At 47.1% G+C, this 22,073-nt stretch overlaps 1 protein-coding gene across 2 annotated transcripts in view; it reads right to left on the reverse strand.

Moving 5' to 3' along the window:
- The window catches only part of LOC129823663 (activated CDC42 kinase 1-like), a 158,029-nt gene that overhangs the window by 93,651 nt on the left and 42,305 nt on the right, over positions 1 to 22,073 (reverse strand). The window contains exon 1 of one of the 2 annotated variants that reach the window (XM_055882552.1): positions 13,517 to 14,823. The exons of the other annotated variant lie outside the window; for it this stretch is intronic. Coding sequence (XP_055738527.1) covers positions 13,517 to 13,591 — 75 coding nt within the window. The 5' untranslated portion in view covers positions 13,592 to 14,823. Of the gene's footprint in view, positions 1 to 13,516; positions 14,824 to 22,073 lie in introns of those variants that run through there. 2 annotated transcript variants of the gene reach the window in all.

Consider the following 22,073-nt stretch of genomic DNA (forward strand, 5'->3'; position numbering starts at 1 on the left):
GAGTGCATTCTGCTGTGTGTAGAATAACCCGGGGTATGACACCATGTCATCTAGTAACTGTACATCACACATAGTGATCGTGAACGTTGTAAATTACATGACTTTAATGATACGGAAATGTGAAGTGCACATTTGGACTCCCGGTTGTTGTTTGCTGTCTTGTATGAAATCAAAGCGGTATGTAATTATAATCCTCAACGTCTCATCTTTCAAAATACATAAAGTCCACTTCAAAATATTTTCTACATTTTCCCAATTAGGAGGAGGGACAGGGCAACTACCGAATGTCTGTCAGCCAAAACCAATAAGGTGCTGTGAAGGTCTGATGTCATGCATGTTACTATACAGCCACTGCATTCCTTTCCATTTAGTTTTAGATTTTATAAACAATACAAAACATACACACATCAACTACATCACACCTGTCCAGACCCACTAGAACACACCTCCATCTCCATTAACTACATCACAACTGCCCAGACCCACTAGAACACACCTCCATCTCCATGAACTACATCACACCGGCCCAGACCCACTAGAACACACCTCCATTAACTACATCACACCTGCCCAGACCCACTAGAACACACCTCCATCTCCATTAACTACATCACACCTGCCCAGACCCACTAGAACACACCTCCATCTCCATTAACTACATCACACCTGCCCAGACCCACTAGAACACACCTCCATCTCCATTAACTACATCACACCTGCCCAGACCCACTAAAACACACCTCCATCTCCATTAACTACATCACACCTGCCCAGACCCACTAGAACACACCTCCATCTCCATTAACTACACCACACCTGCCCAGACCCACTAGAACACACCTCCATTAACTAAATCACACCTGCCCAGACCCACTAAAACACACCTCCATTAACTACATCACACCTGCCCAGACCCACTAGAACACACCTCCATCTCCATTAATTACATCACACCTGTCCAGACCCACTAGAACACACCTCCATTAACTACATCACACCTGTCCAGACCCACTAGAACACACCTCAATCTCCATTAACTACATCACAGTGCCCAGACCCACTAGAACACACCTCCATTAACTACATCACACCTGTCCAGACCCACTAGAACACACCTCCATCTCCATTAATTACATCACACCTGTCCAGACCCACTAGAACACACCCCCATCTCCATTAACTACATCACAGTGCCCAGACCCACTAGAACACACCTCCATCTCTATTAACTACATCACAGTGCCCAGACCCACTAGAACACACCTCCATCTCCATTAACTACATCACAGTGCCCAGACCCACTAGAACACACCTCCATTAAATACATCACACCTGCCCAGACCCACTAGAACACACCTCCATCTCCATTAACTACATCACACCTCCATCTCCATTAACTACATCACAGTGCCCAGACCCACTAGAACACACCTCCATTAAATACACCACACCTGCCCAGACCCACTAGAACACACCTCCATTAACTACATCACACCTCCGTCTCCATTAACTACATCACACCTCCATCTCCATTAACTACACCACACCTGTCCAGACCCACTAGAACACACCTCCATCTCCATTAACTACATCACACCTGCCCAGACCCACTAGAACACACCTCCATTAACTACATCACACCTGTCCAGACCCACTAGAACACACCTCCATTAACTACATCACACCTGCCCAGACCCACTAGAACACACCTCCATCTCCATTAACTAAATCACATCTGCCCAGACCCACTAGAACACACCTCCATCTCCATTAACTACATCACACCTGCCCAGACGCACTAGAACACACCTCCATCTCCATTAACTACATCACACCTCCATCTCCATTAACTACATCACACCTGCCCAGACCCACTAGAACACACCTCCATTAACTACATCACACCTGTCCAGACCCACTAGAACACACCTCCATCTCCATTAACTACATCACACCTGCCCAGACCCACTAGAACACACCTCCATTAACTACATCACACCTGTCCAGACCCACTAGAACACACCTCCATTAACTACATCACACCTGCCCAGACCCACTAGAACACACCTCCATCTCCATTAACTAAATCACATCTGCCCAGACCCACTAGAACACACCTCCATCTCCATTAACTACATCACACCTGCCCAGACGCACTAGAACACACCTCCATCTCCATTAACTACATCACACCTGCCCAGACCCACTAGAACACACCTCCATCTCCATTAACTACATCACACCTGCCCAGACCCACTAGAACACACCTCCATCTCCATTAACTACATCACACCTGCCCAGACCCACTAGAACACACCTCCATCTCCATTAACTACATCACACCTGCCCAGACCCACTAGAACACACCTCCATCTCCATTAACTACATCACACCTGCCCAGACCCACTAGAACACACCTCCATTAACTACATCACACCTGCCCAGACCCACTAGAACACACCTCCATCTCCATTAACTACATCACACCTGCCCAGACCCACTAGAACACACCTCCATCTCCATTAACTACATCACACCTGCCCAGACCCACTAGAACACACCTCCATCTCCATTAACTACATCACACCTGCCCAGACCCACTAGAACACACCTCCATCTCCATTAACTACATCACACCTGCCCAGACCCACTAGAACACACCTCCATTAAATACATCACACCTGCCCAGACCCACTAGAACACACCTCCATTAACTACATCACACCTGTCCAGACCCACTAGAACACATCTCCATTAACTACATCACACCTGTCCAGACCCACTAGAACACACCTCCATCTCCATTAACTACATCACACCTGTCCAGACCCACTAGAACACACCTCCATCTCCATTAACTACATCACACCTGCCCAGACCCACTAGAACACACCTCCATTAACTACATCACACCTGCCCAGACCCACTAGAACACACCTCCATCTCCATTAACTACATCACACCTGTCCAGACCCACTAGAACACACCTCCATCTCCATTAACTACATCACACCTGCCCAGACCCACTAGAACACACCTCCATTAAATACATCACACCTGCCAAGACCCACTAGAACACACCTCCATTAACTACATCACACCTGTCCAGACCCACTAGAACACACCTCCATTAACTACATCACTCTCCATCTCCATTAACTACACCACACCTGCCCAGACCCACTAGAACACACCTCCATCTCCATTAACTACATCACACTTGTCCAGACCCACTAGAACACACCTCCATTAACTACATCACACCTGTCCAGACCCACTAGAACACACCTCCATTAACTACATCACACCTGCCCAGACCCACTAGAACACACCTCCATCTCCATTAACTACATCACACCTGCCCAGACCCACTAGAACACACCTCCATCTCCATTAACTACATCACACCTCCATCTCCAATAACTACATCACACCTGCCCAGACCCACTAGAACACACCTCCATCTCCATTAACTACATCACACCTGCCCAGACCCACTAGAACACACCTCCATCTCCATTAACTACATCACACCTGCCCAGACCCACTAGAACACACCTCCATCTCCATTAACTACATCACACCTGCCCAGATCCACTGGAACACACCTCCATCTCCATTAACTACATCACACCTGCCCAGACCCACTAGAACACACCTCCATCTCCATTAACTACATCACACCTCCATCTCCATTAACTACATCACACCTGCCCAGACCCACTAGAACACACCTCCATCTCCATTAACTACATCACACCTGCCCAGACCCACTAGAACACACCTCCATCTCCATTAACTACATCACACCTGCCCAGACCCACTAGAACACACCTCCATTAACTACATCACACCTGCCCAGACCCACTAGAACACACCTCCATTAACTACATCACACCTGTCCAGACCCACTAGAACACACCTCCATTAACTACATCACACCTGCCCAGACCCACTAGAACACACCTCCATCTCCATTAACTACATCACACCTGCCCAGACCCACTAGAACACACCTCCATCTCCATTAACTACATCACACCTGCCCAGACCCACTAGAACACACCTCCATCTCCATTAACTACATCACACCTGCCCAGACCCACTAGAACACACCTCCATTATAACAGATTAACATTCACAAGGAAACGGGGCCAGATGGATTACCAGGACGTGTACTCAAAGCATGCACGGACCAACTGTCAAGTGTCTTCACTGACATTTTCAACATCTCCCTGTCTGAGTCTCTAATACCTGCATGTTTCAAGCAGACCGCCATAGTCCCTGTGCCCAAGAACACCAAGGTAACCTGTGTAAATGACAACCGATCCGTAGCACTCACGTCTGCAGCCATGAAGTGCTTTGAAAGGTTGGTCATGGCTCACATCAACACCATCATCCCAGAAACCCTAGACCCATTCCAATTTTGCATACTGCGCCAACAGATCCACAGATGATGCAATCTCTATTGTACTCCACACTGCCCTTTCCCACCTGGACAAAAGGAACACCTATGTGAGAATGCTATTCATTGACTACAGGTCAGCGTTCAACACCATAGTGCACTCAAAGCTCATCAATAAGCTAAGGACCCTGGGACTAAACATCTCCATCTACAACTGGATCCTGGACTTCCTGACGGGTCGCCCCCAGGTGGTAAGGGTAGGTAACAACACATCCGCTACACTGGTCCTCAACACAGGGGCCCCTCGGGTGCGTGGTCAGTCCCCTGTTCACTCATGACTGCACGGCCAGGCACGATTCCAACAACATCATTAAGTTTGCCGATGACACAACAGTGGTAGGCCAGATCACCGACAACAACGAGACAGCCTACAGGGAAGAGGTCAGAGACCTGGCAGTGTGATGCAAGGACAACATCCTCTCCCTCAACGTGATCAAGACAAAGGAGATGATTGTGTACTACAGGAAAAGGAGGACCGAGCACGCCCCATTCTCATCGACGGGGCTGCAGTGGAGCAGGTTGAGAGCCTCAAGTTGCTTGGTGTCCACATCACCAGCAAACTGACATGGTCCAAACACACCAAGACAGTCGTGAAGAGAGCACGACAAAACCTATTCCCCCTCAGGAGAATGAAAAGATTTGACATGGGTCCTTGGATCCTCAAAAGGTTCTACAGCTGCAACATCAAGAGCATCCTGACTGGTTGCATCACTGCCTGGTATGGCAACTGCTCGGCCTCCGACCACAAGGCAATACAGAGGGTAGTGTGAATGGCCCAGTACATCACTGGGGTTAAGCTGCCTGCCTTCCAGGACCTCTACACCTGGCGGTGTCAGAGGAAGGCCCTAAAAATTGTCAAAGACTCCAGCCACCCTAGTCATAGACTGTTCTCTCTGCTACTGCACGGCAAGCGGTACCGGAGCGCCAAGTCTCAGTCCAAGAGGCTTCTAAACAGCTTCTACCCCCAAGCCATAAGACTCCTGAACATCTAACCAAATGGCTACGCAGACTATTTTTATTGCCACCCCCCCCCCCCCCCCCCCCCCCCCCGTATTTTACACTGCTGCTACTCTCTCGTTACCATCTACTTTAATAAATCACAGCTCTCTCTCTGACTGACTCTCTCCTCCCCTCTCTCCCTCTGACCCAGTCAGCCCTTCTCTTGCCGCTCTCCCCCCACTCGTTTGCTGTCTCCACCACATTTACTTCCTATCTGGCTAACCCAGCACCCCTCTGCCTGCCTCTGCCTCTGCCTCTTCCTCTGCCTCTTCGCCTGCCTCTTTCTCTCTCTCTGCCTCTCTCTCTCTCTCTGCCTCTCTCTCTCTCTCTCTGCCTCTCTCTCTCTCTCTCTGTGCCTCTCTCTCTCTCTCTGCCTCTCTCTCGCTCTGTGCCTCTCTCTCGCTCTCTGCCTCTCTCTCGCTCTCTGCCTCTCTCTCGCTCTCTGCCTCTCTCTCGCTCTCTGCCTCTCTCTCGCTCTCTGCCTCTCTCTCTCTCTGCCTCTCTCTCTCTCTCTGCCTCTTTCTCTCTCTCTGCCTCTCTCTCTGCCTCTCTCTCTGCCTCTCTCTCTGCCTCTCTCTCTGCCTCTCTCTCTGCCTCTGCCTCTCTCTCTCTCTCTCTCTCTGCCTCTCTCTCTCTCTCTCTCTCTGCCTCTCTCTCTGCCTCTCTCTCTGCCTCTTTCTCTCTGTGCCTCTCTCTCTCTCTGCCTCTCTCTCTCTCTCTCTCTCTCTCTCTCTCTCTCTCTCTCTCTCTCTCTCTCTCTGCCTCTCTCTCTCTCTCTCTCTCTGCCTCTTTCTCCCTCTCTGCCTCTTTCTCCCTCTCTGCCTCTTTCTCCCTCTCTGCCTCTTTCTCCCTCTCTGCCTCTCTCTCCCTCTTTCTCCCTCTCTGCCTCTTTCTCCCTCTCTGCCTCTCTCTCCCTCTCTGCCTCTTTCTCCCTCTCTGCCTCTTTCTCCCTCTCTGCCTCTTTCTCCCTCTCTGCCTCTTTCTCCCTCTCTGCCTCTTTCTCCCTCTCTGCCTCTTTCTCCCTCTTTCTCCCTCTCTGCCTCTCTCATTCATTCCTCCCTAGTCTCTCCATTCCCTCACGGCTTTCGGGCCGACAGCATGTTCTTTATTTGAAGCTGGCTTTATTTCCTGCCTGCTAACCCTCAAAAAATGTTATCTGTGCAGACTATAAACAAATCCAAACCAGCTGCTTTTCTCCCCTTCAATAGACAGGCCGGCACTAATTACAGGAGGAATGTCAGAGGAGGACCAGCCAGTGCTGTTTAGCGATACTGCTCGGCTAACGCGAATGGAATGTTTTTGTAAGGTTTCTGGAACATTGAGGTGATGACAGCCGTTGGAGAGTGGGTCAGACTCCGTCTACACTTTTCTCCATCTTCTCTGGGTGAAGAAACACACAGCAGGGGAGCCAGAACATTCCACGATGTTTCCTTGATAGTTCATGTTTTCTTATATTTTCAATAGGTTTTCATTCCAAACTGGTACTCACACTAAAAGTGACATCATGTTTTTGTTGTGTTCATTAAAACAGATGGAATTCTTTGTGGACTCACAGCTGGTAAGAGAGCGAGCTGATGTCATCCATCTGGCTCCTGATCATCACGACAGGACATCACGACAGGACAAAGAGTCCATTTGATTCAGTAATACCAGAGCATGCAGGACCCCCTACCGATGAACTGAAAACTCAAGTCATGATTCTACAAGCCTCTCGTTCACCATAGGAGGCTAATTTGAGCTGTCATTTGTGACTCAGACTTGTAGACGTGTGCTTTAAAAATGTACATTTTCTTGATTGCTAAACATATAAATACGATTATTTCTTGATACATTCGAAACGAGGTCTAGTTGTGGCAGCAACCGGACTAGATCGTGAACGACCGTTGGTGGAGTGCTTGACTGCTGTGAGTGTGAAAGTGCGCAACCTCAAATGATTCTTTCTCCAGTTTGAGTTTGTTGACCAGAGACTGTGCATGTTTTGGTTCTACAAAGCTTTTTTAATCATAACATTCAATAATCAATTAATTGAATGTATTCTTCCACCATCTGATCAATCATCAGTTCTAAACATGGAGTTTTCTTCTCTATGACCCTGATCTATTTCCCTTATGACGGATATAACAGACAGTCGGTGATCGAGGCACACATGACAGACAGTCGGCGGTCGTGGGAACATATGACAGACAGTCGGCGGTCGTGGGAACATATGACAGACAGTCGGCGGTCGTGGGAACATATGACAGACAGTCGGCGGTCGTGGGAACATATGACAGACAGTCGGCGGTCGTGGGAACATATGACAGACGGTCGGCGGTCGTGGGAACATATGACAGACAGTCGGCGGTCGTGGGAACATATGACAGACAGTTGGTGGTCGTGGGAACATATGACAGACAGTTGGTGGTCGTGGGAACATATGACAGACAGTTGGTGGTCGTGGGAACATATGACAGACAGTTGGTGGTCGTGGGAACGTATGACAGACAGTTGGTGCATGGTGGGAACATATGACAGACAGTTGGTGCATGGTGGGAACATATGACAGACAGTTGGTGGTCGTGGGAACATATGACAGACAGTTGGCGGTCGTGGGAACATATGACAGACAGTTGGCGGTCGTGGGAACATATGACAGACAGTTGGTGGTCGTGGGAACATATGACAGACAGTTGGTGGTCGTGGGAACATATGACAGACAGTTGGTGGTCGTGGGAACGTATGACAGACAGTTGGTGGTCGTGGGAACGTATGACAGACAGTTGGTGCATGGTGGGAACATATGACAGACAGTTGGTGGTCGTGGGAACATATGACAGACAGTTGGTGCATGGTGGGAACATATGACAGACAGTTGGTGGTCGTGGGAACATATGACAGACAGTTGGTGGTCGTGGGAACGTATGACAGACAGTTGGTGGTCGTGGGAACGTATGACAGACAGTTGGTGCATGGTGGTCGATGGAACATATGACAGACAGTTGGTGGTCGTGGGAACGTATGACAGACAGTTGGTGCATGGTGGGAACATATGACAGACAGTTGGTGCATGGTGGTCGATGGAACATATGACAGACAGTTGGCGGTCGTGGGAACATATGACAGACAGTTGGCGGTCGTGGGAACATATGACAGACAGTTGGTGGTCGTGGGAACATATGACAGACAGTTGGTGGTCGTGGGAACGTATGACAGACAGTTGGTGGTCGTGGGAACGTATGACAGACAGTTGGTGCATGGTGGGAACATATGACAGACAGTTGGTGGTCGTGGGAACATATGACAGACAGTTGGTGCATGGTGGGAACATATGACAGACAGTTGGTGGTCGTGGGAACATATGACAGACAGTTGGTGGTCGTGGGAACATATGACAGACAGTTGGTGGTCGTGGGAACGTATGACAGACAGTTGGTGGTCGTGGGAACGTATGACAGACAGTTGGTGCATGGTGGTCGATGGAACATATGACAGACAGTTGGTGGTCGTGGGAACGTATGACAGACAGTTGGTGCATGGTGGGAACATATGACAGACAGTTGGTGCATGGTGGTCGATGGAACATATGACAGACAGTTGGTGGTCGTGGGAACATATGACAGACAGTTGGTGGTCGTGGGAACGTATGACAGACAGTTGGTGCATGGTGGTCGATGGAACATATGACAGACAGTTGGTGGTCATGGGAACATATGACAGACAGTTGGTGGTCGATGGAACATATGACAGACAGTTGGTGCATGGTGGTCGTGGGAACATATGACAGACAGTTGGTGCATGGTGGGAACATATGACAGACAGTTGGTGGTCGTGGGAACATATGACAGACAGTTGGCGGTCGTGGGAACATATGACAGACAGTTGGTGGTCGTGGGAACATATGACAGACAGTTGGTGCATGGTGGGAACATATGACAGACAGTTGGTGGTCAGCGCACTTCTCTGGAGCCGCTGAGCCGGAGGAGAGTGTATGAGTCCTGCTGCAGGACTCATTGCGGCCAGCACTAGCAGGTCAAACAAACAACTAAAATTAACAAGTCACGTAGAAAAACTAATCAGAACTCTCAAGTTAGTAAAATGAGTCGTTCAAAAAGAAGGAATCGTTTGCAAACAGCACATCACTAGTTCAAACACTACAGACAGAAGTTGACACATCGGCGGTATCAAATTCAGACGAGTCCCATAAAGCTTGTGGTGGTCGTAGAGCAACATTTCTGGATTGGTTTCCCCGGTGATTTTACCCATGCACTGTGTGTTCATTGTCCGTAGCTTATGCCTGCCCATTTCATAACCCTGTTCATAATGCTGACATCGCCCACACAACGCCATTCAAGTGGTTTGTGGTTGTGAGGCCGGTTGGATGTACTGCCAAATTCTCTAAAACAACGTTGGAGGCGGCTTATGGTAGAGAAATTAACATTCAATTATCTGGCCAAGGCTCTGGTGGACATTCCTGCAGTCAGCATGCCAATTGCATGCTCCCTCAAAACTTGTTGTATTGTGACAAAACTGTGGCCTTTTATTGTCCCCAAAACAAGGTGCACCTGTGTAATGATCATGCTGTTTAAATCAGTCTGCAAAAAAATAATTGCAACGTTTCGTTACAACGTTACATAGCCTAATCATCGCCTTCGCATGAACAAAGTCAGAGAAAAATTGCGCTGCAGAGTATTGAGAGTTTGATGAAAATGTATGGAGCACATAGCGCAGTATGCTGGATGAAGGGATCACTGGTGTAAACAAGACATAGTTGTTGGGGCTTGGAGGACAAAACAGTATGCTGCAAATAATACCCAGCCATAACAGCCAGTCAACCAGCCAGCCAGTCAGGCAGTCAGCCAGCCAGCCAGCCAGCCAGTCAGTCAGCCAGTCAGCCAGCCAGCCAGCCAGCCAAGTGATCTCCACACAACCCTCCTGGGGAGAAAAGCTGAGGGCAAGCTTCAGTGATTCATTATATATAGCTAGATTCATTCATATACAGTACCTGTTCAAAAGAAAACACAACCCTCTTTCCATCTCTCCATCCTTCCCTTACACTACATCCCTCGCTCTCTCCCTCCCTTCCCTCTCTCCCCCCTCTCTCCCTCTTCCCACCCTCCTCTCTCCCCCCCCCTCCCTCTTCCCATCCACCCACCCTCCCCTCTCTCTCTCCCCAACCACCTCTCGCTCTCCCTCCCTCCCTCTTCCAACTCCACCCTCCCCTCTCCCTATATCCCTCTCTCCCACCCCATCCTTCTCCCCTCCCTCCCTCCCTTTCTACATCTCTCTCTCCCTCTCCAGTTGATGAGGTAACAGCAGCCTGAAGCCTGCTGTGTAAGGGGAGAGAAATGCTGCAGAAAGCAGAAAGCTGCAACTGTGTGAGCGGCTCTGCATCCCCTGATTCACCTTTGCTGCTCAGAAAACTGCAACGTCAACCCAAGGACACACACATTCATACACACCAGAGGACCAACATACTGGTCAGAGAACACACACACACACACACACCTGGCTTCTTTGCAAAGTATGTCGTGGACTGGATTGTAGTGGACTGTAGTGTAGTGGCCTGTAGTGTAGTGTAGTGGACTGTAGTGTAGTGTAGTGGACTGGACTGTAGTGTAGTGGACTGTAGTGTAGTGGCCTGTAGTGTAGTGGACTGTAGTATAGTGGACTGTAGTATAGTGTAGTGGACTGTAGTGTAGTGGACTGTAGTGTAGTGGACTGTAGTGTAGTGGACTGTAGTGTACTGGACTGTAGTGTACTGGACTGTAGTGTACTGGACTGGACTGTAGTGTAGTGGACTGGACTGTAGTGGACTGGACTGTAGTGGACTGGACTGTAGTGGACTGGACTGTAGTGTGGTGGACTGGACTGTAGTGTAGTGGACCGGACTGTAGTGTAGTGGACTGTAGTGTACTGAACTGTAATAGACTGGACTGTAGTGTAGTGGACTGGACTGTAGTGTACTGAACTGTAATGGACTGGACTGTAGTGTAGTGTAGTGTACTGGACTGTAGTGTAGTGTACTGGACTGTAGTGGACTGGACTGGACTGTAGTGGACTGGACTGGACTGTAGTGGACTGGACTGTAGTGTAGTGGACTGTAGTGTAGTGGACTGTAGTGTAGTGGACTGGACTGTAGTGTACTGGACAGAAAGTGAAGAATAAAGACAAAAACACACACTGGGTAATGTACAGGAGATGAAAAACCAAAGATAATAAATTCTCAGAACACTCAGAACACACGCCTGGCATGGCTACCTCCTCCCCTCCCTTGACCTAACAAAACAGACTACTCTGTCAGTACAGAGACATGGCTACCTCCTCCCCTCCCTTGACCTAACAAAACAGGCTACTCTGTCAGCACAGAGACATGGCTGCCTCCTCCCTTGACCTAACAGAACAGACTACTCTGTCAGCACAGAGACATGGCTACCTCCTCCCCTGACCTAACAGAACAGGCTACTCTGTCAGCACAGAGACATGGCTACCTCCTCCCCTGACCTAACAGAACAGGCTACTCTGTCAGCACAGAGACATGGCTACCTCCTCCCCTGACCTAACAGAACAGGCTACTCTGTCAGCACAGAGACATGGCTACCTCCTCCCCTGACCTAACAGAACAGGCTACTCTGTCAGCACAGAGACATGGCTACCTCCTCCCCTGACCTAACAGAACAGGCTACTCTGTCAGTACAGAGACATGGCTACCTCCTCCCCTGACCTAACAGAACAGACTACTCTGTCAGCACAGAGACATGGCTGCCTCCTCCCCTGACCTAACAGAACAGGCTACTCTGTCAGCACAGAGACATGGCTACCTCCTCCCCTGACCTAACAGAACAGGCTACTCTGTCAGCACAGAGACATGGCTACCTCCTCCCCTCCCCTGACCTAACAGAACAGGCTACTCTGTCAGCACAGAGACATGGCTACCTCCTCCCCTGACCTAACAGAACAGGCTACTCTGTCAGCACAGAGACATGGCTACCTCCTCCCCTGACCTAACAGAACAGGCTACTCTGTCAGCACAGAGACATGGCTACCTCCTCCCCTGACCTAACAGAACAGGCTACTCTGTCAGCACAGAGACATGGCTACCTCCTCCCCTGACCTAACAGAACAGGCTACTCTGTCAGCACAGAGACATGGCTACTAAAACAGGCTACTCTGTTCAGCACAGAGACATGGCTACCTCCTCCCCTCCCCTGACCTAACAGAACAGGCTACTCTGTTCAGCACAGAGACATGGCTACCTCCTCCCCTCCCCTGACCTAACAGAACAGACTACTCTGTCAGCACAGAGACATGGCTACCTCCTCAGAGAGACAGACAGCCCTCTAATGACTGCATATCACACTAGTGAGAAAGAAAGGAAAGAAAAGGAGAGAGGGAGGACAGAGCAGGTTGTGGGTGCGTCCCATCACTAAAGTCATTCAACAGCACTTCATCAATGACCTCATGGTTCCGTATTCAATAACATGGGCTGTGTGTGTGTGTGTGTGTGTGTGTGTGTGTGTGTGTGTGTGTGTGTGTGTGTGTGTGTGTGTGTGTGTGTGTGTGTGTGTGTGTGAGACAGAGAAAAAGTGACAGTCATGATCTGAAGGGTTGAGCAGACACACAGACCATAACAGATAGATGCACAAAATATAGCTATGCATAGCCTAGCCTAGCCATAACCACTGCATATGTTGAATGAATGGTAGACTATAACAACTATACTGCCAGATGGGTACCTGCAACACACACGATACAATAGCCTAATGGTGTTCTTTATATTCAGGGTTAAATGCAAAGCACTAGACTTCAACAAGATACTATCACATGAACAGAGATATGAAGGCATTTCTTTAAAAATCAGTCGACTTGAAATTCTTCACCTACAATCCAAATAATGACTCATAAATAATAGAATACAGGACTTGAAAACACACACACACACACACACACACACACTTCCTGCCATGTCATAATGAAGGCCTCATATCTCTCTACTGATGAGTAGTTAGGCAGCAGTGCTGTCATAAAACACAGTGACCATCGCTCAATGATCAGTGTGGGTGTGACGTGAACTACCTCCTCGTCAACGCTGGGCAGCCGCTGGTAGTCTGATGTCTCATCCAGCCGCTGGTAGTCAGCCGTCTCTCCCATGGCAAAGTCCAACACCGTCAGTCAGTCTGTCTGTCATCTATCCAATAGCCTCAGTCCAGTGGTTTGCTGGTCCACCGTGGGCTGAGAATCACCAATCCAGTGTGTTCTGGCGAGCAACAGACAGGCTATTCCTCGTCGTAGCAGTCAAAGATATTCCCTTCTTTTCTGTAGACAGTTCTTGGGTTTCATTCAAAAAGGGGATGTTGTGGTCAGGCAGCCATAACAAGTGACCAAGTTTTTTGGTTAGGTACACTAAGAAGGACAGGAGCATAAGGTAGGATTGTCCTCTTCACAATGGACATAGGCTTTTCCTCTGGGAATGTATTGGCTGGTTGGCAGGTTGAGTCGGGTTCTGTGGAGGGTTTCCCCTATATGTGGATGCAGCAGGAGTCCAGCTATTTTGTTGATTGGTGTTGAGGATAACCTTGTAGACAGGAAGTGTCAAAGGGATCCTCGTTTATTTCCGTCTCGTCTAATGACCTTCCAGTCCTGCTCTTCGCTCTCTCGCTTTCCTCCTCGCATCACAGGCTGTCACCATCCGTCTCCCTCTCTCTTTCTGTCGCGCGCTGCTTGTTCATTGGTCAATGCCTCAGAGCTGACGCATGCTGCACTAGTTCTCCCTCTCTCTCTCTCGCTCAGTCGTTCTATATCCACAGCATCCTTATGTCTGGCTTACCTTATTGCCTCATCTTCAAAATAAATACAGGAAGGAGGCATTGAAAAACAAGAGGATGTAGAACGCGTCTTTCACCCGAGTCCCAAGGGCTGTTTTTCATTTTGTATGCATCTCCATCCTCATAGTTTTTGAACAGCTGTCCACCCTGACCAGCAGCTTAGCACTGAGGAGAGGGAGAGAGAAAGTGGGTGTGTTTTTTTGGTGCAGTTTTAAACAGACTTCCTGGTTGCTCAGTTGGAGCCGACGGTTAATCCCTTGTTGTTGCTGTCGCTTATTTTTCTCCCCGTACATTTTTTTTTACATTTTTTTTTACATTTTTTTTGCTCCAGCTGGTCGACGATCTGATGAGTTGCCACGGCGAGAGTGGACCCCCCCCCCAGGTCGTCGCCACGGGGATCTCCAGTCAGCGGTGGTCCTGAGAGGAGCGGCCAATGAGGTGGCAGGAGGCCGACAGGGAGGCAGGAATTAATGAGGAGCAATAATCCTGCCATATAGGAGGGAGAAAAACACGGCCACGCTGGGCGGTGTGCGTGTGTGTGTAGAAAGCACTACTCTGCTATGGGAGGGGAGGGGGAGATGCCCCCCCGCATCTGGAGGCTAGCTGAGCTGACATCTGGATGAAAGGGGGGAGTAGAGAGAGAGAACGAACGAATAAAACGACAGAACAAGAGAGGCAGAAACGGTTTAATCTGCCGGCCTCCTGATTCTCTCTCCACAATCTAACCCTGACAATAGAGTCATGGTCTCGATGGAACTGACCAAGACATTAGCACTTGATCTCAATAAGCACTGCGGTTGTTAACTCACTCTCTCTCTTAATGGTTTTGGCCGGTCTAGTGCAGTCCCATTCCTGGGGCCTGTTATTCGCAGCCCGCTGATCAGGCTTAATGCTCTCATCCCTTCTCCACCTCCGCTGCTAAATCTGTTCCCTCCTGGCCCTGCACAGCGGGCACAGACCAACACGGACGTACACACACACAGTCACCTACATGGCAGTGTCCTCTGCTCCTTTGACCTTTGACTTATTATTGCTGTTGCGTTTTCTTGTGATACAAATAAAATCAAATTCTTGGGCAAATGACGATGATTCATTGATTTCCCTACCATTTAATGGTGCTTGGGGCTTTGTCTGTTTAAGAACAAATCTAGGAGAAACGATTCACACTACACAGTGTCACAGACTTGGGACTAGAGGAATGCCCCAATATAAAATCAACCCCTTTATGTAGGATCTAGGGGGTCGATATATAATCAATTACAACTTTTAAAAAACAAACAAGAATTTATTCCACAAGTTATTCCACAGCAGGTCCAAACAGGTCCAGAATGAAGGCTAAAGACACAACGATAAGAACGACAACCTGCCGCCTCTTCACCTCTTACTTTGTAACTTCCTCTCCTTCTCTTACCTTTTCCTGAACAACAGGCTTTGTTGTCCTGTCCCTGCAGTGTCCTGATGTGGTAGTCTAGCGCCCTCCCCCTCTCACAGCTGAATTCAGTGTGAGGGCAGCTCGGATTTAATGTTCTGTTGCGTAACAATCACATTTTGGAATAGGGAGTGAAATCCTAAATGTTGGTGAGAGATTTTTGACGTACCGTTTCCATGGTATGAGTTGATATATTAAACAACGCAAGATTCAAGACTTTGTGCTTTTCAGCTAAAATTATTAGATAGAATTCCACCAACAAAATGTTGAATATTTGGTGCATAAAATCATCGAAGCTCTGCAGATTTTGTTGTGAGGATACAGAATCAATAGACAATTTATTTTAGTATTGCCTTCAGGTAGCCTGTTTCTGTTCTCAGGTTCAGGAATGGCTGAAAATGCATAGCATTGATCTAAAATTTACCTTAGAAATTGTACTGTTAGGAGATCTGGAGAGACCGGGTCTGTCAATTACTAATATACTAATACTCTTAGTAAAAGTATTTATCTTCAACTCGCAATCTGTGGATTCTATTCGATTAGATAGATTGAAATTGTAGTTAAACATCACAACATAGTTGAAAGATATGTGTTGCGTAGAAACCCGAAGTGGGTGGCCAGCAGAGATAGATGGGATGGGCTGAGGGAGGCTGAGGGTGGCCAGCAGAGATAGATGGGATGGGCTGAGGGAAGCTGAGGGTGGCTAGCAGAGATAGATGGGATGGGCTGAGGGAAGCTGAGGGTGGCCAGCAGAGATAGATGGGATGGGCTGAGGGAAGCTGAGGGTGGCCAGCAGAGATAGATGGGATGGGCTGAGGGAAGCTGAGGGTGGCCAGCAGAGATAGATGGGATGAGCTGAGGGAAGCTGAGGGTGTCCAGCAGAGATAGATGGGATGGGCTGAGGGAAGCTGAGGGTGGCCAGCAGAGATAGATGGGATGGGCTGAGGGAAGCTGAGGGTGGCCAGCAGAGATAGATGGGATGAGCTGAGGGAAGCTGAGGGTGTCCAGCAGAGATAGATGGGATGGGCTGAGGGAAGCTGAGGGTGGCCAGCAGAGATAGATGGGATGGGCTGAGGGAAGCTGAGGGTGGCCAGCAGAGATAGGTGGGATGGGCTGAGGGAAGCTGAGGATTGGGATGTGGAATTGGAGACAAGTGGGAGAGGAGTTGCTGTGCGGGAGATAGAATGATGGTCAAAGATAAAAGTAAAAAAATGAAGTCAAAATAAAACATAATAAAAGTAAGTTTGAATGACACTGAGGGGCAGTGTTTTTACAGCTAATGCCGGTTTGCCTGAGGCTGATGTTTGTACACATGCATATACACACACTCTCAATCAAATAAGCACATTCAAGAACACACACACACACACACACACACGTAATAGTGCCAGACATGCACACAAACATATACAGTTGGCATTGCTGTTATGATTTTAGTTGTCCTTGATGTCCTTTGTTTACATTTTTTTTTGCATTGTTGTTTGCTGTTTTCTTCTGTCTTTTTCTTTTTAATTTTTAGATTTAACGGTGAGATGGTGAATTATTATTTTATTTTTTTACTTCTTATGGCTGCAGGGGCAGTATTGAGTAGCTTGGATGAATAAGGTACCCAGAGGTGCCCAGAGTAAACTGCCTGCTCCTCAGTCCCAGTTGCTAATATATGCATATTATTAGTATATATATATATATATGTAACGTTACTTTTTGACATTTTGTCTGCAACCAGTGAACGTGCTTTGTGAGTTTTGATTTGTTTACCAAACGTCCTAACAAAAGTAGCTATTTGGACATAAATGATGGACATTATCGAACAAATCAAACATTTATTGTGGGACTGGGATTCCTGGGAGTGCATTCTGATGAAGATCATCAAAGTTAAGTGAATATTTATAATGTTATTTCTGACTTCTGTTGACTGCACAATATGGCGGATATATTTTTGTCTTGATTGGGCTCTGAGCGCCGACCTCAGATTATTGCATGGTTTTCTTTTTCCGTAAAGCTTTTTTGAAATCTGACACATCGGTTGCATTAAGGAGAAGTGGATCTAAAATTCCATGTATAACACTTGTATCTTTGATCAACGTTTATTATGAGTATTTCTGTAAATTGATGTGGCTCTGCAAAATCACCGGATGTTTTTGGAACTACTGAACATCGCGCCAATGTATACTGAGATTCTTTTATATAAATATGAACTTTACCGAACAAAACATGCATGTATTGTGTAACATGAAGTCCTATGAGTGTCATCTGATGAAGATCATCAAAGGTTAGTGATTCATTTATCTCTATTTCTGCTTTTTGTGACTCCTGTCTTTGGCTGGAAAAATGGCTGTGTTTTTCTGTGATTTGGCAGTGACCTAACATAATCGTTTGTGGTGCTTTCGCTGTAAAGCCTTTTTGAAATCAAACACTGTGGTGGGATTAACAACAAGATTACCTTTAAAATTGTATAAAATACTTGTATGTTTGAGGAATTTTAATTATGAGATTTCTGTTTGAATTTGGCGCCCTGCACTTTCACTGGCTGTTGTCATATTGATCCATTAAGATTGCAGCCATAAGAAGTTAAGTCAAGTGCACATATTTCTATCTGAAACACCATTTACCACCACCGTGGCTAAAGCACGGAATGCTATTCCCGGATGTTGCGTATCGCGTTCAGCCAATCAGCTTGCAGCAGTCTGTTGTTCACCCATGGCTGAACGCGGTGAGTCTGTGAGGTATGGCTCAGTCATGACTAAAGCCACTATACTGCGAGCTTCCAGCCAGCTGTGTGGCATATCCATGCACAGAGCAAGGAGCTTAGTGAGGAGTGAGAGAGAGAAGGGTTCAGAGCCAGGTCATAAAAACAAACACAAAAGCTACTGCCTTTAAATAGTCATTGCCTCAGTTCTCGGGTCTGTCAACGACATCCCGTGCAGCATGCAAATCTCAATTTGTGCTTTGAGAAAAAAGACAGTGACAATATCCTAAAAAAATAACTCAACAATTCATACAGTATAGTAAAGCCTGTTGCATAAAACTAAATTAGGAGGGCAGACACACAGCTGCATCTGGATTCAATTTATTTTATACCTTTTTATAAACTGGGTGGTTCGAGTCCTGAATGCTGATTGGCTGACAGCCGTGCTATATGAGACCATATACCACGGGTATGACAAAACATTTATTTTTAACTGCTTGAATTACGTTGGTAACCAGTTTATAATAGCAATAAGGCGTTGCGTCGTGCCTAAGAACAGCCCGTAGCCGTGGTGTATTGGCCATATACCACAAACCCCCCGAGGTGCCTTATTGCTTAATGATACAAGTGAGGCAAATGCTATTGCATTCCTTTGATTAGTGGTAACACCTTCCTCTGAAGGAATTAAACAAGAAAACAGCATCGACTGGGCTGAGGCTTGTTTTGTTGCATAGGCCAGAGGGTTTCAAACCTCTCCTCAGGGGGCCCCAGACGCTCCATTCATTTAATCTATTCTACATCTATCACACTTGATTCAACTTGTCAACTAATCATCAAGCCCTTAAATCAGGTGAGCTAGTTCAGGGCTACAACAAAATGGTGAAACGTATAGAGGTCCCACCAGGAGAGGTTTGAGAACCACTGCCATAGGCTATTACATTAAATTGACAGAATGATATGGGTGCTAAAATCCCCCAGAGATTGGTATGATGACCCAAGCAAATACCCCAAAGCTGCTAAAATCCCCCAGAGATTGGTATGATGACCCAAGCAAATGTCCCAAAGCCGCTAGGCTTTGAAGGCATCTCATGGATTCAGTTTCTCTAGCAGCTGAAAACTCCCGCACGTGCGACACACCGCATCCACACACACACACACACACACACACACACACACACACACACACACACACACACACACACACACACACACACACACACACACACACACACACACACACAACTTGAAGGTCTTCAGACGGAGCCATTTTGTGGCTTATCCTACTGCCAACACTGTCCCTCTAGCTCATCTTCTCCCTCCCACCCCTTACCATCATACCCTCACTGTGACAGCGACAACAAATAACCTTTGTTAACCTCACTATGGGCAGCCACTTCCGCTGCTCGCCACAAGAGGGAAGAGTGAGGCAAGCGGAGGACATCCCAGACCAGATGTAGAGACATGGTAGCAGCAGAGGATGGTAGAATCTCCTATCTTATTCCTAAAGTAAGGAATAATGTAATTGTTATTCATGACATTCTTGTCTGCAGCGTTCCATGTGTTGCACCATCCCGAACGCAACCCAGGAGTGTGGAAGGTTTGAGTGAATTGCACCACAACATTTGCAAAATAGATTATTAATCTCAGAACTTCCTGGTTAAGAGATTATATAAACAATTGCGATCATCGTTACGCTAGCTTAATCAACGGAGAGAGAATAAGAGATCATTGCCATCTACCTCAGTTTAGAATAAGGGCTACCATTTTGAGTGCTTACAGTTCTGGTGCCTTTGATATTTTTGTGTCCATCCTGATGTATAAACCCACCCTGCCAGAAATAGCTCTAGGCTCCGGTGTGCAGACAACTGTGGGCTGTGGGTGTGGCAGGAGTACTACCTTTCAGGAGCAACGGAAAAACCATTGGTCGTCAGGCTCCTGACTCCATACGTGGCCTAATCATCTGCATCTGTGTCTTCAATTACACAGAACCAGTCAAATGGGTCAAACCAGCAATGCAGAAATGCCCAATCCAACGTCGAACCTTTGGTAATTATTCCTTGGCATTTCATGTCGATCTGATAGGATAAGCAATATGGCAATGGTTTCCACCTTGCCGTCTGATAGCCGACCTTTTCTCCGTTATTCTGCTTGCACCAATGCAAACCTTTCAAGTCTAAACAAGTGACTACACAGCTTGTAGGTGTTCACTCTCCACTGCAGTGGGTACAATGAGGTATGCAGTGGGTGTAGGCACTAAGTAGTATCTAGCCAAACTATTTCAGGTCTGTGCTGCCGAGTTGTATGAAGAACGGGAGACGAGGAAAGGAAGCCATTTTAGACTATCAAGAAGCAGCACCATTTACCCAAGTGCCTAGTTAGCGTGTTAAAAGTTTTGCAGCCCAGTGCTGTTTTTGCATGTCAATAATTCACAAATAAATTACTTTTGAGGCCTTTTGTTCTATTTATAGAGAATCAAGGCGTCATTTCGACTAGTGTGTTTTCCATCTCTCAACACTTCCCTCTCATCCATACTCCTGACGTGCTCTGTGCTTATATGGGAGGATCTGAGAACAGGCACAGTAGTAGAATTAGCATTTGAAATGTTTTGACTGAGTACTCGCATGTTATTTTTTTTTGGAGAGGCCCGCAGTGGGAAAAAATATGTGCGCATTTATTTCTAGGCCTCCCGAGTGTTGTAGCGGTCTAAGGCACTACGTCTCAGTGCTTGACGCGTCACTGCAGACACCCTGGTTCGAATCCAGGCTGTATCACAACCGGCCATGATTGGGAGTCTCATAGGGCGGCCCACAGTTGGCCCAGCGTCGTTCGGGTTTGGCCGGTGTAGGCTGTCAAAGTAAATAAGAATTTGTTCTTCACTGACTTGCCTAGTTAAATAAAGGTTAAATAAATAAAAAATAAAAAAGACCTATGCCAACAGTGCGCAACGATGACTAATTTATCATAACCATTAAAGATAACAAATCCTAATGGGTAAATTGTCCCATTATTTATGTATCTATATCAGACAATAAAAATCAATTTAATTTTGATTTATTGAAACCGTAATATCAACTGGTTACATTATATCGTGGAACACAATCTCAATAAAGACAGTAGCATTTGATTTACTTTAAATCTGCCTGTTCTTTGGAATTTAAAAAATATATTTAAAGAAATTCCACATTGAACAACACTGCATGGTAATGAATTACGGCCATGCTTAATGATTCTTATGAAAATATGCTCTCAGTCTTCATCAAACTAATATTTTTGTGTATTTTCAGTGTGGAACCTGTCTATGTGAAGGCTGTATCAGCTCTACTCGTTAACCTTGCCCATGGCGCTATCGCACCGCTGACACCAGCTCAGGAGATGAGATTATACACAGCAATTGAAAACAGATCAAGGACCTGCTGGAGATTGGGTGTCTGATAAGAGATTGTTACTGGAGTATTTACTAGGATTCCCAGTAACACAAACAACCCTGGAGGAGATGACAGCATTCATCTCAATCTCTTGCAATCTCTTTTTTTTTTCTCCTCTGCAAAATAGCCCTTATGTCTCTCTCTGATTATTTCTCTCTCTCCATGTTTCCTCCCCTCGTGGTCTTTTTCCTTTCTGTTTCACAATCTCTTTGTCTTTCCTCTGTCTCTTCTCCCTCTCATTTCCCCCCCTCTCTTTCCTCCCCTC

Source organism: Salvelinus fontinalis, chromosome 26 (assembly GCF_029448725.1).
Source record: "Salvelinus fontinalis isolate EN_2023a chromosome 26, ASM2944872v1, whole genome shotgun sequence".
NCBI lineage: Eukaryota > Metazoa > Chordata > Actinopteri > Salmoniformes > Salmonidae > Salvelinus > Salvelinus fontinalis.